This window comes from Myiozetetes cayanensis, unplaced genomic scaffold (genome assembly GCF_022539395.1).
Source record: "Myiozetetes cayanensis isolate MyiCay16 unplaced genomic scaffold, myiCay2020 scf20-37, whole genome shotgun sequence".
In the NCBI taxonomy this organism is placed as follows: Eukaryota; Metazoa; Chordata; class Aves; order Passeriformes; family Tyrannidae; genus Myiozetetes; species Myiozetetes cayanensis.
The window spans coordinates 14,448,338-14,475,058 of record NW_026087412.1 but is presented as its reverse complement, the minus strand read 5'-3'; the positions used below and the strand labels follow the sequence as shown (position 1 = coordinate 14,475,058).

At 61.2% G+C, this 26,721-nt stretch overlaps 2 protein-coding genes across 6 annotated transcripts in view; one reads left to right on the top strand and one right to left on the bottom strand.

Moving 5' to 3' along the window:
- Positions 1-1,276, bottom strand: part of XPO6 (exportin 6) — a 53,972-nt gene extending 52,696 nt beyond the window's left edge. Inside the window, exon 1 of one of the 2 annotated variants that reach the window (XM_050317631.1) lies at positions 1,002-1,276. In XM_050317631.1, the coding sequence (XP_050173588.1) occupies positions 1,002-1,004 (3 nt within the window). In that variant the 5' untranslated portion in view covers positions 1,005-1,276. The remainder of the gene's footprint in view (positions 1-1,001) is intronic. The other variant, XM_050317630.1, reaches the window with a different exon arrangement.
- Positions 1,277-8,623: 7,347 nt separating this feature from the next.
- SBK1 (SH3 domain binding kinase 1) lies at positions 8,624-25,475 on the top strand. 4 transcript variants are annotated; one of them, XM_050317704.1, is made up of 5 exons: positions 8,624-9,308; positions 16,393-17,060; positions 21,607-21,809; positions 21,900-22,102; positions 22,853-25,475. In XM_050317704.1, exons 3-5 carry the CDS (start codon positions 21,614-21,616, stop codon positions 23,633-23,635), a joined length of 1,182 nt encoding a protein of 393 aa, XP_050173661.1. In that variant the 5' UTR covers positions 8,624-9,308; positions 16,393-17,060; positions 21,607-21,613; the 3' UTR covers positions 23,636-25,475. The 4 variants fall into 4 exon arrangements, with proteins under 4 accessions (XP_050173661.1, XP_050173658.1, XP_050173659.1 ...); XM_050317701.1 differs by lacking the exon at positions 16,393-17,060; XM_050317702.1 differs by lacking the exons at positions 8,624-9,308; positions 16,393-17,060 and adding an exon at positions 9,350-12,870.
- Positions 25,476-26,721: the final 1,246 nt, after the last annotated feature.

Genomic DNA, 26,721 nt, shown 5'->3' with positions numbered 1-26,721 from the left:
ACACCCCCACGAGTGACAGGCTTGGGGCCCGATGAAACTCAGCTTAAAGGGGCTCCAGAGAGCAAGGTTTCAGTAAACTGGGAAGCAGCACAGCAAACAACGAGCAGGTGTGATCATTTCAGTTGTTAAGTGAAGAAACTCACAACCAAGCCCCCAAATGCCAGAAGAAAAGGGGTGCGAGGCCAGACCCTGCATCATTTTAAGTCAGCTTAAGCAAGAAAGGCGTTGAAAATGGGATCAGAAACGACTCTCTGTGCCCAGTGGGACTCTCTGGGGGAGACAGGGCAGGAAGATTCCCAGGAGCTGCTGGAAACACCTCGCTGACCAACTGCAAAGTGTGTGTTTGTGGCTTCCCTGGAGGTGGAACAAGGAGAAATCAGAACAGCTGTGGTGTGGTGACAGCGGGCAGCACCACGACCCCCTTGGGGGCAATTCCCACCTCCCAGCCGGGCTCTGCCCGCACCCAAAGGATCAGAGGCGGCTCCTCTGGCTTCTTATCAAGGGGACAGAAAGATTGTGCAAATCAGAGCGTGCTGCATCTCCCCGGTATCTCTCCTGGAGGCTGCCCGGGGCTCACGCTGAAGGCCACGGTCTCCAGCACAGGATCCAGGACATTCCTGCAGCTTCTCCAAGGCCACAGTGGAGGCCAACACGGCAACTCGGAGACTCGAACCACAGAGTTTGGGCTGGAAAGGACCTTAAAGGCCATCTCATCCCACCCCCTGCCATGGGCAGGGACACCTTCCACCAGCCCAGGCTGCTCCAAGCCCCGTCCAGCCCGGCCTTGGGCACTCCCCGGGACCCAGGGGCAGCCACAGCCGCTCCCTGCCCGGGTGTAAGGCCGGAAAACCCGTAACACCGCACACCTCCGGCTCCAGCGCTGCCGGGAGCAATTCCTGCCTGCCCGGCCCTTCCCCTGGCGTGGCCGGGGCGGCTCCGGGGCCGCAGCCCCTCACAGGTCTCGGTTCCGCCGCCCGCCCCGCGCCCGCTCCCGCACTCACCATGGCCGCGGCGGCCCCGGGGCGGCTCTAGGCGGGGCGCCGCGCTCCGCTCATCTCACGGCCGGCGGCGGCGGCCCGGCGGGGCCTCCTCCCCGCCCATGCACCGGCGAGCCCCCGCCGGCCGCGCACCCGGGGCACCGCAGAGCCACCGGCGCGCAGCCCCCGGGCCTGCCCCGCTGGCGGTGCCGGGGAGCCCCGTGGCGGTGCCGGTGCCGGTGCCGGTGAGGTGTGTGCCTGTCTCTGTCTCTGTGTGTGCCGGTGCCGCCCGTGCCGCTCCGTACCGGGACTACCCGGGGCGCATCCCGGGCCCGCCCCGCCCCCCCCCGGAAGCGCTCACCGGGCGCGCGCGCGGCCAATCACGGCCCGGCCGGGGGGGAGACGGCGGCAGCGCATGCGCACAACGGGAGCGTCCGCGGCGCCGCTGCCGCCATCTTGGAAAAGGTCGCGGAGCGCGGGGGGGGCGGGCACGCCTGGAGTGCGCGCGCACGAGGGGGCGGGGCCGTGGGCGGGGCTACGGCTGGGCGCGTGAGGGCGGCTTGGGAGGAATGGGATGGGAATGTTAGAGGGGATGGGAGGACGGGATGGGATGGTAGAGAGGAGGATGAATGGGATTAGAGGAGGGGATGGGAATGGGATTAGAGAGGAGGGGATGGATGGGAATGGGATTAGAGAGGAGGGGATGGGAATGGGATTAGAGAGGAGGGGATGGGAATGGGATCAGAGAGGAGGGGATGGGAATGGGATTAGAGAGGAGGGGATGGATGGGAATGGGATTAGAGAGGAGGGGATGGATGGGAATGGGATTAGAGAGGAGGGGATGGATGGGAATGGGATTAGAGAGGAGGGGATGGATGGGAATGGGATTAGAGAGGAGGGGATGGGATGGGAATGGGATTAGAGAGGAGGGGATGGAATGGGAATGGGATTAGAGAGGAGGGGATGGATGGGAATGGGATTAGAGAGGAGGGGATGGATGGGAATGGGATTAGAGAGGAGGGGATGGATGGGAATGGGATTAGAGAGGAGGGGATGGATGGGAATGGGATTAGAGAGGAGGGGATGGATGGGAATGTGATGAGCGGGGATGGGATGGGGACGGGACCGGAGCTGGGCCTGAGCCCTGAGCTAGAGCTGCTGCCAGACCTGCCCCTGGGACTGGATCTGTGCGTGGCCCCGGACCTGCAGGGATGCCCGTGCTCCCAGCTCCTCCTGACCCCCTCCAAGGACACCCTCTGTACGTGCTGGCTTCTTTCCCGTGTAAATAATTTAAATAATTAAATGAACTGGGGCGGGGGGAACCCCCAACCCTGCCAGCCCCGCTCAGCGAGGACAACAGAGCTGCACGGCCCCCAATCCCATTCCTGTTCCCATCTCCCAGGTTTGCCTCAACCTGGAGCCCTTTGTGGCCACGGCTCTTCCAGTGCCTGATGTGGCCGGGAGAGAAGATGTTAAGGGAGAGATCCAGATCCATTAATCCAGTGAATTACTGTCAAATAAAGAGAAATCCAGTCCCCAACTGCTGCCTGACAGAACCAAGAAGCTGGGACTGCCCATAGACCCAAAACAATGAAGTTTAATGCAGATAAAAATGCAGATAAAAATATTCCTTTGGGTTCCCAAACTCTCAGTGGCACCTGCAGTGACAAGAGGTGGCTCAAACCAGCGGCTTAACCGGCTTTGAGGGGACAGCCAGTCCCCCTGTGGGGACATTGCAGAGGCTGGCACTTACTTTAGAGGATTAAACACCGGCAGGAGGGGGAATAAACCTTCCTTGGGGCTGGACCTGGCCCCAGGGCTCAGCAAGCAGCTTAGGGCTGAGCGGTCCTGGGGCATTCTCTGTCACGCAGGTTTTATTTCCACGCTCTCAGCACAGCACTGATCCCCCCCCCCCCGGGGCCAGGCATCTCCAACCCCCTTTAAGCTCTCCAAAATCTCTGCAGCATCTCCAGTACCTTTCCAAAACCTCTCCAACATTTCCTCCAGTGCCTCCCAAACCTCTCTGACTCCTCTAAAACCCTCCAATATCCTCAAAATCTCTCCAACAGCTCCAAAACCCCTTCAAAATCCCTTGAGCATCTCTAAAACCTCTCCACTCTCCTCAAAATCCCTCTAACACCTCCAGAACCTCCCCAACACACCTCCAAAACACTCCAGTGCTTCCAAAATCTCTCTGAAACCAATCCAGCACTTCCAGATCCCCTCCAGTCTCTCCAGAGCTGCTCTGCCTCCAGAACCTCCCCAAAAACTCTGCAATATTTGCCAACGCCTCCCAAACCCTCCAATGGCTCCAAAATATCTCCAGCCTCTCCAAAACCTTCCCAAAGATCCTCCAAAATCCCTCCAACACCTCCATACAACTTCCAACCTCTCAAAAATCTCTCCATCACCTTCAAAACTTTTCCAATACCTCAAAAACTTCTGCACAATTTCCACCGCCTCCAAAACTTCTCCAACATCCCCAAAACTCATCCAACACCTCCCAAGCCTCCACAACACCTCCAAAACCCTCTCAATAACGTCAAACCCTTCTGACTCCCCCCAAAACCCCTTAAAATCTCTCCAGCACCTCTGAAACACTTCCAACCTCTCCAAAAACCTCTCCCTGCCTCCAGAGCCTCTCCAAAGCTTCTCCAGTGCCTCCAAATCCCCTCTGACACCTTCAAAACCCCTGCAACCTCTCCAAACTCTCTCTAACACCTCCAGAACCTCTGCAAAGCTCCCCAAACCTCTTCAACATTTCCAACGCCTCCAAAACCCCTCCAATACTTCCCAAATCCCTCTGACTCCCCCAAAACTCCTCCAACACCTCCACACCCCTTTCAAAACCTGTAAAACCTCTCCAGCACCTCTAACCCCCCTCCAACCTCTCAAAAAAAATCTTTCCAATGTCTCCAGAACCTCTCCAAAGCTCTTCAGTGCCTCCAAAACTCCTCAGACGCCTCCAAAGCTCCTCCAGCCCCCCAATCTGACTCCTTCAAAACCTCCCTGACATCTCCCAAATCCCTCCAACACCTTCAAAACTCCTGGCCCCTCCACCACCTCTGCAATTCCCGCAGGGAGCTGAGCCCAGGTGAGCCCAGGGGGTTGGAGCAAGGCTGCAGCTCCTGGATCCGCCACCTCAGCGGGGCTCCCATTTAGGATCGTCAGCTGTGCCGGCACCGTTACCATGGCGATCATTACCGGGATAAGCTCATTATCACCGTTTGTCATTCCAGCAGGGCTGGACACACGCCCCGAGGTGCCGGGGACAGCGGGGACACCCATCTGCTGAGCCGGGACAGCGGCTCCAAAGCCAGGAGGGCACCCACTGCCAACACCCCTCCGTGGGATTCTTGGGGTCTCCAAAGCAGGAGTGGCCCCTGGGCTGGCGTGGGAGGGATCTGCAGGCACAGAGCCTGCTGATGAGACTGAAAAGGAGGAAGAGAACCTTCTGCCAAATTTCTGGATCCCTGCAGGGAGATTTTGTCCCTGTTCTTATTTTCCCTGCGAAGCCCAAAGGGGTGGGACAGCTTTTCTTAGGGCAGGGTGTGGGGCTGAGGGTGATTGTTGGAGCTTTGCAAGCCTTTGGCCTTGCTTTGTGCCCCAAGGCAAAGGCATCAGAAAGCATGGAATGGGTTGGGTTGAAGAGACATTAAAGCCCATCTCATTCCACCCCCTGCCATGGGCAGGGACACCTTCCACCAGCCCAGGCTGCTCCAAGCCCTGTCCAGCCTGGCCTTGGACACTTCCAGGGATCCAGGGGCAGCCACAGCTTCTCTGGGCAACCTGTGCCAGGGCCTGACACCCTCACAGACAGGAATTCCTTCCCAATATCCACCTAACCCTGCCCTGTGTCAGTGGGAATCCATTCCCTGTCCCACCAGGCCCTTATAAAAAGTCTGTCCCCATCTTTTCTTCCAGGCCCCCTTTAGACCTTACAGACACAGCACGGTGTCCCCAGTGTCCCTGTGCCTCACACAGGTAATAACAGGGCTCACACAGGTAATAATCAGCGACTCTGTGGTGCTGCAGATCCGTGAGACTCAGAGGACTCCATCTGCCACCAGCACCACTGGAGCGTGTCCTGGGAATGAGGCCGTGCCAGACCCTGGGTCTGCTCTATCCCATTTCTGGGGCTCTGCCCATGGCTGCAAGTGCCACATCTGATAGGAAATACAGAATCCACCCCATCACTGAGTGTGGCAGCCCCTGGTTGAGTTTGGGGCTGCTCAGACTGGGAGGCAGCGTGGTTTGGACCGTGCCTGGACGGGCCCCAAGGAAGGAGAAGTCATCCTCCTTTTTTTAGTTATGTAACTTCATGTTTTGAAACACAGAAGAAAGGGAAATACTGTGGAGCCAAACAGCTGTTTTGGGAGATCAAGGGAACAGGATTTGTGAAAATAATTTGTCTCTGCATGGTTTATCACTTAATTTTTATTACAACCAGCCACTCAAATGCACTGGAAGGTGATCTGAAACCCTCTTATCCAAGCTTCCTGCACGGCTCCAGCCTTGATTGCAGCCCCTTCAATCCCACATTCAAATATTCATCACATTTAATTGCCTTATTCCTGTTTTGCAGCATTTGGGTTGTTGCCTTCGGGGTGAGTCTGAGCCTCACGCCAACCCCGCAGCCGCCTGTGCTTCCCCTCCCATCCCACCCCTCTGTTCCCATCTCCTTTATTGTTCCTACCACAAACCGAGCTGCAACTCATTTGGAATGCCATGGATAAATGAGCATTTTACTGCCCTGCCACCTCACGTAAAGTAATTTGATGAAAAGGGTTAAGCTGTGTTTTATTAAGTCCAATAAAGCGGCTTGGAAAAGTTTTGTCCGCCAACCCCAAGCGCTCCCCGTGTCTCCCGAGTGCCTTGGCGAGGAGTTTGCTTATTTAGCAAGAGGTATAAACCCAGCAGGTAAAATCCCTGAGTACAAATTCCTGCAGAAAGTACAAACGTGGATAATTAATTACATAAACCCACCACAGCCTGTGCTCTGGGCAAGAGGTGCTCCCAAAATGCCTCTCCCCAGAGCAGGGGTCCATCCTCCTCCACCTCCTGTCGCTCTGTGTGAGGCACAGGAACCCACAACCTGCTGTCCTAGGGATGGAGAGGGGTCAGTGGGGCTGTTATCCCACACCATCCCACATCCCTGTGCTGGGCAGACTGGGCAGGACCACTCAGGGTGGCCATGGTGGGCAAGGGATCTTTGTGGCCACCACAACTCATGGCCAGGTCCTCCTGCTTTGCTCTCCATTGGGGTTTATCTGGGACTGTGGGGGTGCTGGGGTGTTGGCACACTGATTATATCCCTAGGAATGGCTTCCCAAATCCCATGAAGGGCCAAAGAAGCCCACGGGTCAGGGCACTGAGGATGTCCCCAAAGGAGGAGATGTGGGGGAGCACTGGCAAGAACGAGCTCCAGGCAGGCTTTGTGAGTCAGATGTTCTGTGTGTATCTAAAAGGGAGCCCTGGAAATTCATCCCAGTGTCCAAACCACCCCTTCGGTGAGAGATTCCTCCACTCTCCTACAGGCAGGTGGAAAGGACTCATTAGGGCTGTGGCTTCTTTTAAACCTACATAAAGATCAGGATCTGTCCCGACCTTCTTCCCAGACCTCAAAATCCCACCCAGGCAACGCAGCGGGATGTCCCAACCTACCCTTCCGAGCCTCTCCCTGCTCTCAGCCTCCCATCGATTTTGTGGGGACACCAGCAGAGGTGCAGGTGGTGGTGGACGATGGAGCTTGGGCTCCCAGGAGCTAGATCCCACCCTGAGTGGTCTGTCACCAACCACGAGCTCCTGTGGGGATCCATCAGCAACCACAAGAATTCAGGACCTGCCTCTCAGTCTGGAGCTTTGGGTGACACTGGTGGGTTTTCACTGAGTGAGGGAGCAACAGGGTTCCATCAGCCAGGGAAGGTCTCCCCTTCTTCCAGGAAGCATAGTGTGGAGTGGGATCAGGGGCTCCCAGGGACTGGACACACCGCCCAGTTCCCTTTTATTCCATGTTTCTGCTCCGCTCCGCTCGGCCCATTAGCCGAGGCATTAAATTTTAACATTTTTTTGTTGCTCCTTGCAGCCTGTTCCTGGTGAGTGGGTGCCTGGGTGGGTGCCAGGGCTCTGGCGCCACACTGGGGGGACCTGGGGGACCAGGGGAGTCTGGCTGTGGTGGGGGTACCCACCTGCATCCCACGGGCAGGAGAGGGGCTCCCAGGGACCAGCAAGGAGACAGGATCACTGCAAACACTCTGCACAGCTCTGGAGCCAGGCTGGGACAGCTGGGGATGTTCTGCCTGGAGAGGAGAAGGTTCCAGGGAGACCTCAGAGTCCCTTCCAGAGCCTAAAGGGGCTCCAGGATTGCTGGAGAGGGAGTGGGGACAAGAGCCTGGAGGGACAGGACAAGAGGGAATGGCTTCCCACTGCCTGAGGGCAGGATTAGATGGGATATTGGGAAGGGTGGCAAAGCCCTGGCACAGGCTGGCCAGAGAAGCTGTGGCTGCCCCATCCCTGGAAGTGTCCAAGGTCAGGTTGGACGGGGCTTGGAGCAATCTGGGCTGGTGGAAGGTGTCCCTGCCCATGGCAGGAGTGAGATGGTCTTTAAGGTCCCTTCCAACCCAAACCATTCCATGATTCTGCGATCCTATGAGATGAAATTGGGATAAACTGCCCTCCAGGTCGGTTCCATCTCTCCCATGGGGGGGCAGGACCCAGAGCAGCACGGCTGGAGCTTTCTGGTCATGAGGAGTTAAAAAGCCATCAATTTTTGCCATTAGTTGGAGGTGTGGCTGGAGCAGAGACGCTGCAGGCAGAGCCATGCACTGAATAATTCAGGGTGAGAGATGACAAAGCCCATGGGCCAAGCTGGGGAAACTTCTCCATGTCCTCCTACTCCCACTTCCCAAGGACATGCCCTTTGCTTCTGTCCCAGGGTTCTGGATGTGGGCTGGGGTGATGGACCAGATTTGGGTCTCAGGGACCTGGGGGACATGTACTGGTCCCTGAGCTGGTCCCAATGGATGGATAATGGTGAGTTCATGGGGCCTCGTGGCCACCTGGGCCAGGGTGCTGGCCTGGCTTGTCTGCCTGGAGCAGCTGGACCCTGCTGGCTGGGCTACCCTGCATGGTACCAATGGGCCCTCTTGGGGCAGGGAGACCAACTGTGGGGCAAAGATGCCACTTGTGGGGCACAGACACACACGGTGGGACAGGGACACCCCTCACAGGGCACCATGGTGCTCCTGTCATGTGCCCTGCAGTGGGGAGCAACCCTCCAGGATGGCCTCCAGGATGGCTCCAGGATGGCTCCCAGGCCATTTACTCCACCGTTGGCAGGGCACAGGGCACCCACAGGCACCCAGGCTGAGAGATTTCCCCCCTGGTTGTGCAATGTCTCCTGTGTCAGAGCCTAGGAAGTCAGCCGGGCCCTGGGGACAGAGGGATGGGTCCCTCGGTGACACTCTGTGCAGGGGGTGGGTGGGCTGAGCGTGCCAGGTCTCAGCCGCAGCACTGGCGAGCCCCGAGGCAGCCGCCCGGTGCCGGGAGAGGGCGATTGGAGCTCGGGCAGGCGGCAGGCGAGGAGTTAACTCCCAGCCTCGCCGCGGGAGTCTGGAGCTATTAATACTCGCACGCTGGTTTAGCTGTCAGAGCGAGCGGCTGCTCTACCGGTGAGGCGAGCCCCGCGGAGCCGCCGCTCCACGACCACACAACTTTCCTCCTCCATCAGCGTGTTGGGCTCCCGACCCGGCCGCCTGCCCGGCGGACCCTTCCAGACCCCGCTGGATCCTGCCAGAGCCCGCTGGACCCCACCTGCTGCGGGGGACACTTTTCCCACACAGCGACACGGGCACCGTCCGCCCACGGGTGCCACGGGGCAGCCGCGTCCCGCGGCCTCTGAAGCACCGCGGGGCTCGGACCCCTCGCCCGGGTGATGCCATCCCAGGTGCCCGCTCGCACCCCCTGAGGGATGGCCCTGCCGCCGGCCGGGCCGCACGATGGGTGCCGGGGTGGCACTGGGCACGGTGAGCCCCGGAGCGAGGGCGACGCGGGACATGACCCAGCCCGGCGCTGCCTCCGCGCCCGGTGAGCGGCCGGTCCCGGTGCTCAGCCCGGCCGTGTGACGGGCTCCCCGACACCATGGCCCCGAGAGGGCCAGCGTGAGCCTCCGGCCACCGCCGGCACCGGCGAGGAAGATGCCAACACCCCTCCGGCACTGCGTGCCCTGCGGTCCCCATCGCCCGGGCACGGCGGCCGCTGGAGCCGAGCGATGGATTCTTTCTGCTTCGTCTGCTTCCAGAAAGAGGAGCTGCAGCCCCTGCACCTGCACAGGTCAGTGCCACGGATCCCGGGACACCACTGGCGGGGACACAGCGCCGCTGGGGCCGTGCCATGGTGGGGCATGGCATGGGAGCAGGGCACCGAGCCGGGCTGGGGGACAGAGCCTGGCATGGGCCATGCCAGAGTTTCCTTTGGAGCAGGTGCATCCTCTCCTGGCCGGAGGAGTCCAGAGCCCCGTTCTGTGCCGTGCAGTGCCGGGAGAGGCTGCGGTGCACGGCACGTGTGTACATCTGGCATGTGCTTCCCTTGCCAGGGGAACCCAGTGGGCACCCTGTGCCATGCCATGGCATGCTGGTGTGCTCATGGGAGCGGGCCTGTGGGCAGCGATGTGCATTCCAGAGCTATCCCGAATCCCTCCTGGAGCCATCCCACCCACTCCTGCCCACCTGAGCAGGGTCCCTGGCCAGTCTCTCCTCTTCCCTGGCTGCCTGGGGCCAGGGGCCCAGAGCAGTTCGAGGGTCCCCAAGGACAACCACGAGGCTCCCCACGGCCCGTCCCTCTCGGCAGCAGCAGCACCAGCATTCGCCTCCCCCTTCCCCAAAACCTCCTCTCCCATCGGCGCTGCTGAGCGGCAGCCAAGGAGAATGTGCCGGTGCTGAAATTAGCCGGGCAGCCGGCGAGGATGCGAGGTGTGAACGCTGGCACATGTTGTGCCCAACTGCTCCTCTGTGGCACTGAGCCACTGCCGCCTCCTGTCCCACGCCTTCATGCCCAGAGCACAGCTCCCACCTGCTCCAGCCCGGAGCCTCCCAGGCACTGGCTGCCCATGGTGAGGGGCTGGGGGGCGGCTCAGGGCCATTGGGCTGTGGGTGTGGGACAATCCAGTCCTTCCTCACGGTGTGCACGGAGTTGTAGGAATCGTTTTGGTGTAAATCCTGGGGTTTTGGAGCCTTGGTTCCCATGAGTCACTGCCCAGGCTGGGGGGATAGGGAGACCAGGGATTGAGACGGGCCTTGGGTGTGGGTGCTGCTGGCTGAGGGATGCACAGAATTCCCAGGGCTCCCACCCCATAGCCCAGCCTGGGGCTGGAGCTGACCGGCAGCATCCAGATTGTGCTGGGTCACAGGTGTCACGAGTTTGTTGTTCTCAGCCACAGAGGGAGCACCCAGGGTGGCAGTGTGGTAGCCCAGAATCCTGAATGGTGGCCACAGGGACCACCCCTCCTTGCACAGGGGGATGGAGAAGGAGGAACATCCTTGGCTTGTGCCTGTCCTGCCCTGCTCCAAGGTGGGGCTACGCTGGGGGAGCCCCTGTGTCTGAACAACCCCCTGGTTGTCACCAGTCTGTCCCTGAGCCTGTCTGCATCCCGTGGCGACACGGCTGTCATTGCATGTCACCCCTTGGGTGACCAAGAGGTGCGCTCAGGGGGTGCTCCCCGGTCTCGCCACCTGCACCAGGGGCAGTAAGTGCGCCCCACGCACGGGTGCTGTGGCAGCATCTGTGTCCCCCGTCCCTGTCCCCACCCATGTGTGTCCTCCCATGCCTGTCCCACCCCCGTATCTGTCCCCCCGTGCCTGTCCCCGCAGCCTCTAGATGGTGCCAGGAGAACAGTCTGCGAGCGGAGGCGGCCGGCGCCGTGCGGTGCCGGATGGTGCTGGGTACCGGGGTGCCGAGGTGTCGGGGTGCCAGGACAGACCCCTTGGCTCTCCCCGTGCCCCCCGGTTCAGTCCCTCCCTCTCCCCGAAGAAACACGTCCTGCCTCTTTTCCCGGGAAACCCATCCCAAAGAACCCCCTTCTGTTGCCCTCCCGCTGCGCAGCCATCACTGGGCTCCAGAGTCAACACCATTCCCAAGCTCCCGGCCAGTGCGGCCGGCGCTGCAGGTCCTGACCCAGCCTGTGCTGGGGGACCAGCCCGCAGGATGCTGTGCCCCCCGCCCGCCTGCTGGGGTCCATCTCATGTCCCCCGGGAGCACGGCCGGGCCCTGGCGCTCTGAGGAGAGGGACATCACCCCAAGGGCCGCGGGCGGGGGCTTGGCGTGTGCCCACCACGCAGCTGCGCTGCCCCCCAGCTCCTGGGTCGTGTCCCTTCCGTGACCTTGAGAGCAGCCGCTGGGAATCTCATCCCGGCTGCCACCACGCGGGATGGCAACACACGCGTGGGGGGAACACCGAGGTGGGGGGCACTGAGCCCCCCGTCCAGAGTCCGGGAACAAGCTCCCATCACTCCCCTTTACCCTGGAATTCCCCGTGGATGGGCGCTGTCCCCAGGGACGGAGTGGGCACCCAGAGCCCCCGACATGGGTGCTGCACCCCGGGCTGGCGGGGTGGGGGGTGTTCGGCCCCCAGCCGGGACACGCCGGAGCCCCCCGGGACCAGCGAGTCCCCTTGGCCGAGCTGCGGCTCCCGGCGTGCTCCGCTGCCGCGGCCGCCTCCCTGCTTCCCTCCCTCTCCTGCTTCCCAGCATCCCCGCAGCAAACCCGGCAGGTTTTAGCTCGTGTCACCGGTGCGTGACAGGCTGCGGGTGGCAGGCTGTGGGGGGCTCAGCCCCTCGGCTTCTGCTCTGACCAAGCGACGCCGAAGGGACAGCCGACTTTCTCGCTGAATTCCGAGGGGGTTTGGCTCGCTGAAAAAAATTTGGGCTTTCCAGGTCATTTCCCACCACCCACCCTGTCCAAGCACATCCCATGGCACAATTCCCTTTCTGAGCAGAAATCCCAGGGACACTCGTTGTCCCTCGGGGAGCTGGGGGGATCTTCGCGCGGTTTGGGATTGTACGAGGTGATAAACACATTTGATCTGGTTCCTTTCATCTCGTTAATCTTAATTAGTTATTAATATTCTGGGAGTGCTTTGAAGGCCACAAGCTCGATGCAAACGCTCCCTGGTACTACTGGTGTTACTATTACTCAGTGTGTGTGTGACCCACATGCTGGCACGGGCACGGGCTGCAGCCTGGAAGCCACAAAGGGAGCTGACAAGCCCCAGGGAGCTCCACGGAGTCCCACGGAGCCACAGGGTGCCCTCTGGAGTCCTGCTGAGCCCCACGGAGGCCCCTTAAGCCCTATGGAACCCCAGAGATCCCTGCAGAACTCCACAGAGTGGTGGTGATAAGCCAATGGAGCCCCATGGAATGTTCCACAGAGCCCTGCTGAGCCCCACCAAGCCCCATGGAGGCCTCCCAAGCCCCACAGAGCCCCACGGAGTCCCACAGAGGGAGCCCTGCCAGGCCCAGTTGGTCCCTCACTGGCAGCTCGGGCTCTGTGTACCTGAGCACAGCACAGCCCCATCCTCAGCACTGGGGTGGTGACACTGTGAGGTGATCCATGTGTAGGACCTGTGACACCATCCCCGCAGCCCGCCGTGGTCCCTGGGCTGGCTCCCTGGGCACTGGCACCTCCCACCTGACCTAGAAACAGCCCTGAGCTATAAATAGGGCGGGAGCCAAAGGAGAGCTCAGAGGAGCAGCCTGGAATGCTGCAAGCGGGAGGCTGCGGGAGCTGGAATGGCATGGCAAGGACAGGCAGGGGACACAGGGTGACATGGGACTCGGGAAGGGGCGAGGCTGGCCCCACTCCACCCCTAGCAGCCCATGGAGTGGAGTGTGCAAGGAAGGTAGGTGTGGCTTCCACCGACCTGTGTCCTGCTGGCCCAGTGGCACAGGGAGCACCGTAGCTCTGCTTCTATCTCCCAGAACTTTCCCTTTTCCCAGCACCTTCCCCCCATGACGCTCTCCTGCCCTGTACCACCCCTTTCCCAGCCCCACAGCAGCTGCTCTGGGCACCATCAGCCCCCATCCAGCCCACCCTGGCTTGCTGGGGCATTGGGCTCTGGCATTTCCCCTCTCATACCACACAGATGCCCACATTCAAGTGGGGATCTCCCACACTTGGAGCATTCGAGCCATGGGTGCTAGAGCAGGGACTGGTGAGTGGAGGGAGGTTGAGGGAACTGGCACTGTGAGCCACAGCTGCCTTTCCCAGGGCCCAGACCCTGGGGCCAGCAATGCCCCAGGCACTGCCAAGCGGAAAGGGGTGACAACAGCACAGCCGATCCCGACACAAATTAAAGCACAGTGTTGGGAGTGTGATTCACCCTCTTGCTTTAAAGTCATTCATGAAAAAACTCATTGCTCTGCATCCTCTACAGGAGCAGATCAGAGCCAGCAGTGAGTCAGTGCCAATGGCTCCCTGGCCCTGTCCAGAGGTTGGGTGGCTCAGGGACAGTCCCAATGCCAGCAGAGCGGGCACAGCTGGTGTGTGGGAACAGCTCACTGCCCCTCTCAGAGCATGAGGAAGCCCCATGGCTGTGGGTCAGGTCTAAGTGGCATCAGGGGAGCAAAGGGACCTGCCACCCAGCTGAGAGTCAAGCAAATTGTGGGCTGTGTTAAATGCCCGTGCTCGGCATCTGTGGGGACAAAAGGAAATGCTGGAAGAGGAGATGTGCCCAGGGATGCTCCAAGGAGGAGCACAGTGCCTACCCCTCACCTTCCTCCAGAAAAGCTGTCACTGTCCCATGGCCTGGAGGTACCTGGAAGTTCCTGGTGCCCACCTCTGGCATCGCTTGCTGAGTGTGTTGCCAAATTTAAGGAGGCTGAAGGAAAGCCCCTGTGATGCCTTTGCCTCAGCTGGTGTTCCCTAGCTCAGCCCGAAGGGTCCTGCCATCCGTGGGAAGCCTCATGTCCTGCATGTTCTGAGGAGCAGCACTTGGGGAGCAGCCTGTGCTATGGTGGGGCATCACCTGTGCCGTAGTGGAACAGATTGCCCACAGAAGCTGTGGCTGCCCCATCCCTGGAAATGTTCAAGGACAGCTTGGATGGGCCTTGGAACAACCTGGTCTAGTGGAAGGTGTCCCTGTCCATGGCAGGTCCCTTTCCATCCAAACCGTTCTGTGACTCTGTGATTCAGGGTGGGCTTACCCACACCAAGGTGGACGTCACCTGTGCCAAGGGAGAGGGACCAGAGCCTTGGAGGGCTCAGGGATAGATAGCAGTGCCCAGGGGACCAGCGGGCAGCAGGATCAGTTCTGCGCCTGGGCATTCCCGCTGCATGCTGCCGGTGCTGCTGACCCCCATATGCTCCAAGCTTGGACTATCAGGGTCCTTGGGTGGGTTAGGGGTGTGAAGCCGACCCCTTAGGGGTCCGTGGGGCACCGGTCTCATCTTTATTGTCCCCGGCCCCACGGTCTGCTCCGTGCCGAACCCGCGGCACCGGAGCTCCGCACCCGGTGGGGAGGGAGCGGCTCATCCCTGACCCCCCCTCTCCAGGGCTACTCCCGCTCTTAATCCCTTCAGCTACATGGAGGGCGGGGACAAGCAGCGCCCCGCATCCCTCATCGCGCATCTCCCCATCCCCGCGGGGCCGGCGGCGGAGCTCCCCGCTCCTCCCGCTCCGCGCTCCCTCCCCAGGGCGGCGCCGGTGCCGGTGCGGGCGGAGCGCGGCGCGGGGCGGGCGCTGCCGGGGGCTGCGGGGGCTCGGCTCGGCTCGGCTCCGCTCCGCTCCTCCGGCGGCGGCGGCGGGGCCGCGGCATGAGGAGCCCGGCGGGGCGAGCGGCGGGCGGCAGCGGCGGCTCCTCTCCCGCCGGGGACGGGGCGCGGCGGCGGCGGCTCGTCCCTCCGGTAAGGCGGTGCTGCGGGGCTGGGGGCGCGGGGCTGGGGGCGCGGGGATGAGGTGGGGCGATGGGGGTGCGGCTGTGGGGGTGCGGAGACGCTGCCCGCCCGGTACCGAGGCCGCCCTTTGTTTGCCCGCACGGCGCTGGGAGGGGGCAAAGCCCTCCTGCCGGTACAACCGGGGCTCCGGGATGAATGGAGCGGGGGGAGGCACCGCGCGGTGCCCCCGGGGATCGGCTGACCCCCTCCCCCCGCATCGGGTCCCTCCTGCGGCCGATGGCACCTGCGCTCCGGGCGGCCCCGGCACGGCGCGGGGGGGACGAGGAGGAGGGACGGGGACGGCGGGGCGTGAGTGACACCGGAGCGGAGCCGGGGCCGGGGGACCGAGGGGCTGGTCCCCGGGGGCTCCCGATGAATTTTGGGGCGTCTGGAAGGATGAGCTGAGGTGGAAGGCAGCTGGAAGCAGGGGAAGGGGAGAGCGGGGAGAGGCGGCCTCGGGGGCAGCTCAGGCCATGTCCCCTCGTGTCCCCTCATCACCTCCCATCGCTTCCCCTCATTGTATCCCCTTGTGTCCCCTCATCACCTCCCCATGTCATCTCCCCTTGTTTTCCCTCATGTTCCCTCATCTCCCCTTGTGTTCTCTCACCAGCTTCCTGTGTTTCCTCTTACCTCTCCCCTCGTGTCCCCCCTCATGTCCTCTTGTCATCTCCCTTCAAGCCCCCTCATCATTTCCCCTCCTGTCCCCTCACTATCTCCTCACTGTGTCCTCTCTTGTCCCCTTGCCATCCCCCCATGTCATCTCCTCTTGTGTCCCCTCGTGTCCCTTCATTGTGTCCCCTCATGTGCCCTTGTGTCCCCTCATCACCTGCCCTGTTCCCCCTCTGATCCCCCCGTGTGCCCCCATGTCCCCTCAGTGCCGGTGCGGGCGCGGGCCCGGCCTCCATCCCACACCATCCTCTCCCCGGCTGCGGCGGGAAGGGGGAGCGTGACCCACTTTCCTCCAGGTCCGGCCCCGCTGCCGCTGTGGCCGCGGGCAGGCGACGCCAGCCGGGAGCCCCACCGCGGCTCAGGGAGCGGGAGCGGGGACAGGGGCAGGGTGGCCCAGCCTCAGCACCCCTCTGTGCCAGAGCGGCATGGAGGTGTCACCCACGGGGAGGTGAAGCTTAGGGCTGGGCGCCCACATGCCGAGCCCCCGACCCGCCCGGCGCTCGGAGCGTCCCTGAGCTGGGTGTGCCCGTGCCCTGCCCGGGATGCTGTGGGAGGAGACGAGGCACGGTGGTGGTGGGAGCATCCTCCTTCACGGGAGCGTTCCCAGCGGTGGGAGCCGGGGCTGAGGCACGGGGGATGCCCATGGGGCACACAAAGGCTGGGCAGCCTCATGGGAGTGCTGTCGGCACTGGTTGTTGTGGTGGGGTGATGTGCCCCCATTGCCCCCGGCAGCGAGCAGGGCTGAGGGCCGGCTGGCCCTGCCCTAGGGACCCGGCGGGCAGGCAATGGGCAGGTGCCGTTCGGGGCATTTGTCTTTGCAGATCCCAACCGTGCGGTGCTGCTGGCGCTGGTGGAAGAGTTTTGGGAGGGAGATGATGACAGGCTGATGAAACCAATCAAACAATGAAGTAATCATAAATCCCCGGTGCCGGCGGTGAAGGCGGGAGCAGCTGGAGGCTGGAGGAGCTGAGGTCCTAACGAAACCATCCCGCTCAGCAGCAGAAATCCCGGGAGGCCGAAGCGCTGAAAGGTGGCCAAGGTCCTGTCACCAGGGCCGATGGACAGAGACAGCACAGCACAGTGTGCATGAGGGCAGGGAAAATTCTGCTGGCAGCTCCAGAGGAGCAGTGCAGAGGGCACGGAGGACAGCAGCAGGAAGGAAGAGTGGTGGATCCCCAGGAGCTGTCAGAGGAGAGAGTTCTGGTGCTGCTTTGTTTGCTCTTCACAAATTTGCCTGCGAGACCTGAATCCTGGGACCAGAGGCTGAGGAATCTTGTCACAGGCTGATAGTCAGAATGGGAGATGGATCCCGCAGCGGGAGACCCTATGGATGGGTGTGACGGGGCCTGATCCTGCCCCACAGCTGGGACGTCCACACCAGGAGAGCAGCTCCTGCCAGCTGGGAGCCTGCACGTGCCTGGGTGTTCCCTGGCTTTGCTGAAGACGGTCCTGCTGCTGAGAAGGCTGCTGTAGTCTAGGCAAGGAGCTGGTATGAGAACTGTTGGATAACTTGGAATTCAGTGCCAATTCAGTCCCAGACTGGGGTCAGTGGGAAGTCCCAGTTGCTGCAGGTGCTTTGGTGGAGGTTTGGTGCTGGTTTGGGTGGAGTCAGTGGTGCTCAATCATTTCCCTGCGGAGCCAGCTGGAGAGCACCTAGATGTGCCCCATCCATGGCCTCTTTGGGAGTGGCTGCTCCTCCCAGGCTGTGGGGATGCTGGCAGAGGGGCTGTTCCCAAACTGCTGCCACAGGCCGGTGTCCCTGAGCCACGTGTGACCAACCACTTCCTGGACATACTCGGCTCATCCTGAGTGGTTTTGGATGGTCCCAGGCTGGCAATGGGTGAAGGAACCCTTTCCCTACGTGTTTTGCTGCTTTGGGCGGGGTGGGAGGCAGTGGCTGGCCCGGGTGGAGGCCGGGGCAGGTACCAGAGGCTCCGAGTCCCCACGAGGTGCCTGTCCCCCCCCCGTGCCTGCAGAGATGTCCTCGTTAGGCGAAGGTGCCTTTGCGAGCCCTCCCTGGGCTCCCCCGTGCCACGGCCCCCAGGAAGCACAGCTAATATCTGTTGTGCGGGTCCCAGCGGTGCGGAGGAGAGGAGAGGATGTCCCTGGAACGGGGTCAGGCAGGAACGGAGGCAGCGGGGTCTGGAAATGGAGCGGGGCGCAGGGGAGGCAGCGGCTCCACTCGGGGCACAGCCAAAGCACCACTGGCCCCTTGCCCCGGTGACACCCCAGCACCAGGGTGGTGTGGGAGCAGCAGGACCAGGAGCAGCGAAGGGCCAACCTCTCTTGGACGTGACTTTGCTGGCTCAGTGGGTAGTTTGGGGAAAATAGGGGAGGTTTGGGAGCTGGTTAGGGTGTGGAGGGAGGCAGCTTCCTCCTGATGGCTGCCTTGGCCTCCAGCCTGCTGGGCTTGGAGGGGAGTCAGTGTTACCTGCTAATAACTAAGGATTTGGGGATGGCAAAGGGAGAAATCAAAGCTCTGCCAAGTACCTGCCAAGTGCAGGGACAGAGCAGTGTGGGCCTGTGCCCATCCCACTGCTGCATGTTTCTCATTTCTCCCCTCTTTAAAGAGAAATTGGGGTCTTGCCAAGGCCCTACCCCTCATAGGTTTTCCCTTTGTTTTCCCAATTCCTTTTCCCAGAGCAGCCCATGTTGCAAGTCCCATCCCCTGGCCAGACTTCCAGCCCTGCACTGGGCTCAGCCCAAACCCTTTTCCTCTAACCTCCCTCAATAAATGGGTTGTTTTTCTGTCAGTCTCCGCTGCGGCCAGAGGGATTTTATTTTTCCCCCTTTCCCTCTTAATTTCCAAGCAGCTGCTGCTCCAGCAGCTTCGTCTACGGGAGCCTGGGGCAGCTCTCCCGGGCGTCCTCTGCTCCTCTCAACGAGCTCCTAATGAGTTTGCAATTAGTTATCGGCAGAGCTGATGTGCCCAGGGCTGGGAGTGCAGTGGTGTGGGATGTGGAGCAGGATGCAGAGCAGGGCAAAGCATCCCCTTCCAAGGAGTGGCATCAGAGGGGGAATGGTTTGTTAGTGCTGGCCTCAGCACCTGGCAGGATGCTGGGCTCTGGATGTGGGATTATGTCTTCCCGGGATCTGCTCTGTGATGTTGGGGATGGAGCCGGGAGGTTTGGGAAGAGGAGCAGCAGCTGCCGACGGAGACGAGTGGCTGCCTATAAATACCTGCCAGGGAGCAAGGAAGAAGTGGGTGGATTATCCTCCTCACTCAATGAGATAAACGGTTCTGAAGCTTAAACACAGAACAATTTTAGTCTGAATAGTAGGAGAAACGGTTCAGGATGCGGAGATGACGGCAGGAACCGCCTGTGGTGAGCGGCAGGTCCCGGTGCCACGTGGCAGCAGCTTTGCTGCCCCTTTGCCATTCCCTGGATCTAGAGCAGTGGGGGCCTTTGCCAGGACTCAGCTGGGATGTGCATCCTTACTCCCTGCTTGGGAAAGCTGCTTCAGGAACATCCGAAACAACTGAGTTGGGAGGAGGCGGGTTTGGCTTCCTTTGGGCACGGTGCTCTTCCAGCGTTTAGGGGTAGGAGAGGGGCTGGTGTGCCAAGAAAAGGCCCCATTTTGGCTCTGGTGACCCCATCTGGCACCTTGGTGGGCCTGGCCTGGGCACAGAGGGCAGCCAAAGATATGAGACCTCAACCCCAGCTGTGCCAGGCTGGTGGGATCCCCATCATCTCCCTGTGTCCCGCTGTTCCCCCATCCCAGCTGTCCCTGGGAGCGTGCAGAGCTGGAAATGAGCCCTCGCTCCCCCCTGCTGCTGCCCCGCTTCGCTGCTCACATCAAACCCAACATGTTTTCAAAAGCATTTCAATTTTTAATGAAAACTTCTGTGTTTACGCTTTCCCTGGTCTCGGCACATTGGTATTTTGGTCACCGCTGCTGTTCGGTCTCTCCCGGGATCGCTGATGGCTCCGTGTTCCGGCAGCCCTGGCAGAGCGGGGGGTGTTGTGTGAGCCGGCACTGCGGCAGGATCCCGGCAGCATCTCCAGCCCTGGAAGCACACCCCGTGCCAGCTGTGCAGACCCACATCACAGCAGGGACACCTGGCATGGTGGGATCTCTGTTTCTCGTGGATGTTCCTTGGTGGATGGCCAGAGACACCTGGAAACCCCAGCAGGTTGAGCCAAGAGGAAAAGCAAACGGTCTTTGACTTGGAAAGCACTCCCATAACGCATCAGTCCTTCCCCTCCTCTCTCCCATCCAACCAACAGGTTTTTTCCTGAAAGCCCAACTTTGCTGACTCGAATAATTGCATTTCAACACCGGTTAATTAAGAGACATCGATGAGCGTGATTGTAAACCCAAGTGTAGACGGAATTCTTCTTGCAGGATGCTGGGGGCTGTTTTCAGTCCTGCCTCCAGCAAGCTGCTGCACCGATCCACCTCCACCTCCAGCACCCAGACGCTGAGATGGTGCTCCTCTGCCAGGAGGCCAATGAAACACTATGGAGATGAGCTGCTTTGGAGATCTTATGAGTCAAACTGTTACATTTTTGGAACATCATGATGTTGAAGTTCCTTTTCTATTTTTTCCCCAACTTCCCAGGGAAAAAAAATATAACTATAATAAGTGAAGAAGCTGAGCTTTGCTTTGGGATGAGAGGCAGCACGGTGCAGGGAAGGGAGGAGGAAGAAGTTGGAGATCAGGCTCAGTCTTGTTGGGAAAGGGTTGGGTGTGATCTTGACCCTGGGGGGTGATGGAAGATGACGCAGCACCCTGAAGACAGTGTGGTGAGTGACTCCAAGCTCAGCTCTTGTTATGGGGATGGTCAGAGTGAGGAAAAACACTCACTGGTTTGATGGGAGTAAAGAATGTTGGTGCTGTTGTCCAGGGACTGCTGGCTGGGCCATCCCTTGCTCCGCTTTGGTGAGGTCCCAGCTGGAGTGCTGTGCCCAGCTGAGGGGTCCACAGCACAGGAAAGATGTGGATCTGTTAGAGCAAGTCCAGGGGAGGCCACAAAGATGATTATTTGGATGGAGCACCTCTGCTATGAGGAGAAGATGAGAGAATTTGGATTTTAAAGCCTGGAGAAGACTCCAAGGAGACCTCAGAGTCCCTTCCAGTGCCTGAAGGGGCTCAAAGAGAGCTGGAGAGGGACTTTGGACAAGGGCCTGGACTGACAGGACAAGGGGGAATGGCTTCCCACTGCCAGAGGTCGGGGTTAGATGGGATATTGGGAAGGAATTCTTGGCTGTGAGGGTGGTGAGGCCCTGGCACAGGTTGCCCAGAGAAGCTGTGGCTGCCCCTGGATCCCTGGAAGTGTTGAAGGCCAGGCTGGACGGGGCTTGGAACAACCTGGGTTGGTGGAAGGTGTCCCTGCCCATGGCAGGGGGTGGAAAGAGTTGAGCTTCAAAGTTCCTTTGAGCTGAAACCAGTCTGGGATTCTGTGATTCTCTGAACCAGAGCATCCATCACCTTGGCAGGAGAAGGCCAAGAGTCAGTGCTGATGGATAGTCAGAGGGATGTGGCAGAGCCATCATATCCCACTTGGTGCCTGCAGCATGGCTCTGGCTCTGCTCTGGAGTGTCACTGGCCTGTGTGAGGCTCCGCTCTGGAGGGGACTGCAGTGGTGGAGGGGACAGGGCTGGCTGCCAGGGTCCCCACTGAGGACTGTGGCACCAGTGGGGAGCCCCTAAAGGCCTCAATGCCCATCCTGTGTGGTGGCTGTGAACACACCAGGGCTGAGGAAACGTGTGTGTGTCCATGTGTGTGTGTCCATGTCCCTGCCCTCCTGTCTCTGCCATGCCCTGAGCCTTCCCTTTGCCCCCAGACATCCCCCTGAGTTGGTGGCACAGGGACCACTGACCCACACGGCTGCAGCCCCACGGAGACTGCAGCAATCCTGTCCACAGCAGTTTGGTTGGTGGCCACAGGGCACAGAGGGGTGGCACTCAGTGAGGGGTGCTCCAGCCCTGGGGATGGGATGGGATGGGATGGGATGGGATGGGATGGGATGGGATGGGACACGGTGGCTTTGCAGCACCCACCGAAACGCTGCCCCTGCTCTGCCTTGCAGCGCAACCATGAGCGCGGGTTCGATTGAGCAGGAGCCGTCGCGCAAGCTGGCCTGCTGCGGGGTGCCCCTCATCACCGAGGACATGCAGTCCCTGGCCATCCGCACCCTCTCAGGCACCGACATCAGCAAGCACTACGACCTCATCCGCGAGCTCGGCAAGGGCACCTACGGCAAGGTGGACCTGGTGTCCCACAAAAGCACAGGTGAGCGGAGCGGGGGGCTGTGCTGGGAGCAGAGCGCCTGGCACATCCCGACCGAGCCCCGGGCTCACCTCCATCCCCTGCCCTCTGCAGGCACCAAGATGGCCCTGAAGTTCGTCAACAAGAGCAAGACGAAGCTGAAGAACTTCCTGCGGGAGTTCAGCATCACCAACACGCTCTCTTCCAGCCCCTTCATCATCAAGGTCTTTGACGTGGTCTTCGAGACCGAGGACTGCTACGTCTTCGCTCAGGAGTACGCCCCCGGCGGGGACCTCTTCGACATCATCCCGCCACAGGTGAGAGCCCCCGCCCCGCCCACGGGAGCCCTGTTGGGATGTGGGGGCTCAGCATCCCCAGGGCACTCAGCAGAGCTGCTGTGGTGCTTTGCTTTGCTGCCTGTGTGGGAGGGGGCTGCAGGGGCCAGGACTGGGCAGCCCTGTATGGTTCCTGAACAGAAGCACCTACAATCAATTCTGGGACCGATCACCCATCCCCTGGGTGGCTGAGATCCATCATCCATCCTTAGGGTGACCTGGGACCCATCACCCATCCCTAGGGTGATCTGGGTCTTGTAATGCATCTGTAGGATGGCCTGGGACTTATCACCTGTCCCCTGGGTGGTCTGAGAGCCATCATCCATTGCTAGGATGTCCTAAGGCCCATTCCCTATCCCTGGGGTGGCCTGGGACCCATCACCCTTCCCTTGGGGAAGTTGTGGCTGCCTGAACCCTGGAAGTGTTCGAGGCAGGTTGGGTGGGGCTTGGAGCAACCTGGTCTAGTGGAAGGTGTCCCTGCTCATGGCAAGAGGTGAAATGAGAGGGTCCTTAAGGTCCCTTACAACCCAAACCACCCTGGGATTCTATGGGGACTCACCACCTACCCCTCAGCTGGACCAGGACCCACCACCCATCTCCCTGCCTCAGAAAGCCCCCAGATAAAGCCATCCATGACCACGCTGGGTGGGTAACAGATATGTGTGGGGTCCCCGAGCCGGGTGGGAACACCCCGGGGCTCGGTGGCGGGTGGCTGACGCCGTGTCTGCACAGGTGGGGCTCCCCGAGGAGCTGGTGAAGCGCTGCGTGCAGCAGCTGGGCCTGGCCCTCGACTACATGCACAGCAAGAGCCTGGTGCACCGGGACATCAAGCCGGAGAACGTCCTGCTCTTCGACCGCGACTGCCGCCGCGTCAAACTGGCCGACTTCGGCATGACCCGCAAGGTGGGCTGCCGGGTCAAGCGCATCAGTGGCACCATCCCCTACACGGCGCCCGAGGTGTGCCAGGCCGGCCGGGCCGAGGGCTTTGCTGTGGACACCAGCATCGACGTCTGGGCTTTTGGGGTGCTCATCTTCTGCGTCCTCACCGGGAACTTCCCCTGGGAGGCGGCGGTGGCATCCGACGCCTTCTTCGAGGAGTTTGTGCGGTGGCAGAAGGGGCGGCTGGGGGGGCTGCCCTCGCAGTGGCGGCGCTTCACGGACAGCGCCCTGCGCATGTTCCAGCGCCTGCTGGCCCTCGACCCCGAGAAGCGCTGCCCCGTCAAGGAGGTTTTCTACTTCATCAAGTGCGACCTGATGGCCGAGGTGCGGTGCCGACCCTCCTACCGCTCCCGCAAGCACACCAGGGACAAGCTCCCGGCCGGCGCCCACTGCCACGAGGCCGCCGGCTCCTGCACCCCTGCCCCGCTCAAGAGGACCGTCCTGACGGAAGGGAGCGGAGCGCGTGGCCCCGAGTCCGGCGCGGCCGCCCCGGGGACGGCGAGCAGGACAGATGGACGGCAGGACAAAGGCAAAGGGCAGATGGTCCTGGCCACAGCAATAGAGATCTGCGTCTGACGGCGCCGCACGACCCGTCCTGTCCCCCCGCCCCGCCAACAGGGGTGGGAGGAGCTGCTCGTGGTGGAGGCACGAGCCGGGACCGGGCTCTGGGTCTCCCAAAGCAAAAAAAAAAAAAAAAAGGAAAAGAAACACAAACAAAGAGGAAAAGGACAGAACTGGTTGCGCTCCGTAGCGCCGAGGATGCCAATCCCCCCGCCCCGCCTGGGTGAGGCCGGCAGCGGGAGCCCAGCCCAGGGCACCAGGGAGGACAGGGGTGCCCACGGTCCTGCCATGGCCACGCTGCCCCTCCAAGGCTTCCCACAGGGTGGCATGGGGAGAGGTCTCCCAGTACGGGGAGGAAGAGTCGGGAGGGCAGTGGATGGGAGGTCCGGGGCAGGCAGTGCCCACTGGCCCTCCCCCACCCTGTGCTTGATCCCCGGGCTGGGATTGGGAAGGCCAATGACCCCACACCATGGAGGAGGCCTTTGGGGAGGTTTGGGTGGGTGATGATTTGTCCCCTTCCACCAATCCCTGCCCCACTGGTGGGGACCGGGAAGGGATGAGGAGATGGGCACCGGGCTGGTGATGGGGAGCTGGGGGGGTTTCAGGCAGCCCAGGACCCCTGGCAACCCCGGCTGCCTCCCTGTGCTGGGAGGTGCTGGCAGCCATCGATGTAGCAAGTGTCCCTGTCTGTGTGTCATTGTGTGTCCCACCACTGCCACTGGCAGCCTCTGTCCCCCCTGCCCTGCCCCACATGGCCCCAGACCCCACTGGAGGGACAGGTCCCTCCAGCCGGGAGCTGTGCTCCGGGCTGTGGCCCACGGCCACGGCGCCATCCAGCAGGTTGGATGCTCAGGGCCAAGCTGGCAGTGCTGTAGTGGCATCTCTTTGTCCCCTCTGCAGACTCTGTGTCCCCAGGGACTGGAAGAGGTGGCAGCAGTGCAGCCCCAGGCTGGCCTGCACGCCCCAGGAGGAGGGGAGGGGGCTCTGAGCAGCCTCTGGAGGGCCAGCCTGGTTCCCTGTGCTCATCCCATCACCCCTCCTTGCTGTCACCCCTTCCCCAAACTCTGTCACCCTCCCCTGGGGCTGGCGGGGAGGAGGCGGTGGGATGGATCCCCGGGGCTGGCTGCAGCGAGGCAGGGGGTGGTGGCAGGAGCCACTGGTGGTCCCTTAGTGAAAAGGTCACGGGGGTGTGTGGGGGACACCACTCCCCTCGTGGTTTTGGGCACCCAGTGAAGTTGGGGGGCTCACCTGGAGAGGGTGGGGGGCACCCCACGGCGGCAGCACTCTGGTGTGGTTTGGGCTTCCCTCCCATCGGGTGGGCGCCGCGGGGACCCTCAGTGCCCCCCGGCGCCGCAATCCCCGCACAAAGGGCTATCCCGCTATTCAGCAGCAGCAGCAGCAGCAGTTTACAGAGCACGGGCGGACCCCCCGCCCCCGCTGCTGCCCCCAGGGCCCCTCCGCCCCCGCCCGCGGTGCCGGGCCCCGGGCGGCCTTAGAAGTAGCATTGCCCCTAAGTAGAGACGCTCTAGGCACCGGTTTTTTCTCCTTTTTGCCTTAGGTCCCTCGATGTCCTCAATCTTTCGTGCAATAATGTAGATAAGGGATCCCGGCCGCCCCGGGAGGGCTCGGCGGCGCCTCTCGGGGGGGGCTCGGGGGCACCTCCCAGGGGATTTGTCCTAGGGGGGGTGCCCCGTGTGATTTCTGTCCCCGTCGAGGTCGCTGTGTCGGTAGGTTGTCGGGTTTTTATTTCCAGTTCCCTCAGCTGTCGGGTTTCAGTCCTTCTTCCCGTAGGAGAGGCTGTAGTGTCACAGACGTTACCTCAGTTTGTCACTGTTGAAAAGGATTTAAAAAACAACAACAACAAAAAAAACCACAACTGAAACCATAAAAAAAAAAAAGACAAAATACATAGTTATAAAAGCAACAAAAAAATTCTCAATGGCGGTGAAGATTTTTTATTAAATAAAGCAAAAGTGATGCTGCTTGTGTGGGCAGGGAGCACCACCTCTGCCTGGGGGCTCGCTGGGCCCCCACTTTCACCAGGTCCCCTCCATGCCCGGCCATCGTGGCCACCCCCGGGTGGGAGGGGAGGGGCACGGGGAGCAGCACCGTGGGGCAGGGTGGCAGCACCCATGGGCGGGGGGCACCGAGCTGCCCTTGGTGCAGCCCCCTCCGAGCAGCCAGGGCTGCCTGATGCCAAATGTATTCCAGCCACGTCCACAGGCTAATTTCAATTTCCTGGTAATTATGCAAATGAATGTGGATTTAATTAAGGGCAGATTTCATTAAAGGCTTCTTGGGGAAATGAGAACAGGATGGGGGAGAGCGAGGAGGAGGAGGAGGTGGCAGGGAAGAGGAGATGAAGGCAGCGCCTGCCCCGGAAGATAAATAGTCACAGGGGATGCCGAGGGGATGGACGGGATCCCTTGGGAGTGGGGGTCCCTCTGCTCCCTGCCACGGGACCCCCAGAGCGGGGGGCTCAGGGTCCCCAGCCCAGAGCAGGGGCCGCGTGGTGCACAGCTGGGAGCAGTGCTGGGATGGACCCCGGGAAGATGCAGCTCCTCGGTGCATTCCCAGCCCCGCTCCAGGGACGGGGCACCGAGCCCCGTTCATCCACAGCTCCAGCAGCGACGGCTCTTGTCTCCTTCCCTCCCGTCAGGGGCAGGGAAAGCGTTGCTTCGACACGTGATTTATATTTCTCTCTTCCCCAGCTAAAAATACAGATTTGGCCACGACAAGAGGTCTAGGAAATCAATGTCATTGTCACCAGGCGCTGGCTGGCAGGACCCTCCCCTCCCCGATGCAGACAAAAAAAGGGAACGCTGCCATTTGACGTCCCCGAGCCGAACCTCACGCGGCTCCAGCGGAGCTGCCTTTAATTCAAACTGAAATGGCTAATTTTATCCCGGCAAGGTCGGGATGCTGAGCCTGGCAGCGCCAGGAGGGCCAGAGCTGCTTGTCTCCAGGTGAAACCTTCAGACCCAAAAAACGTGTCTAAAGTTTACCAAGCCACCACCTGCTCAGCAAAACCATCGCCTGCCCAGCAAAGCCAGCACATCCCTGCACTACCTACGCGTTTGCTCCCAGGTTTGGCCAGGAAG

Coding starts and splice junctions, on each gene's coding strand:
- SBK1 (XM_050317701.1), top strand. CDS start 9,247: ATGGATTCTTTCTGCTTCGTCTGCTTCCAGAAAGAGGAGCTGCAGCCC. Junction 21,810..21,899: donor GGTGTCCCACAAAAGCACAG/GTGAGCGGAGCG, acceptor TGCCCTCTGCAG/GCACCAAGATGGCCCTGAAG. Junction 22,103..22,852: donor TCGACATCATCCCGCCACAG/GTGAGAGCCCCC, acceptor GTGTCTGCACAG/GTGGGGCTCCCCGAGGAGCT.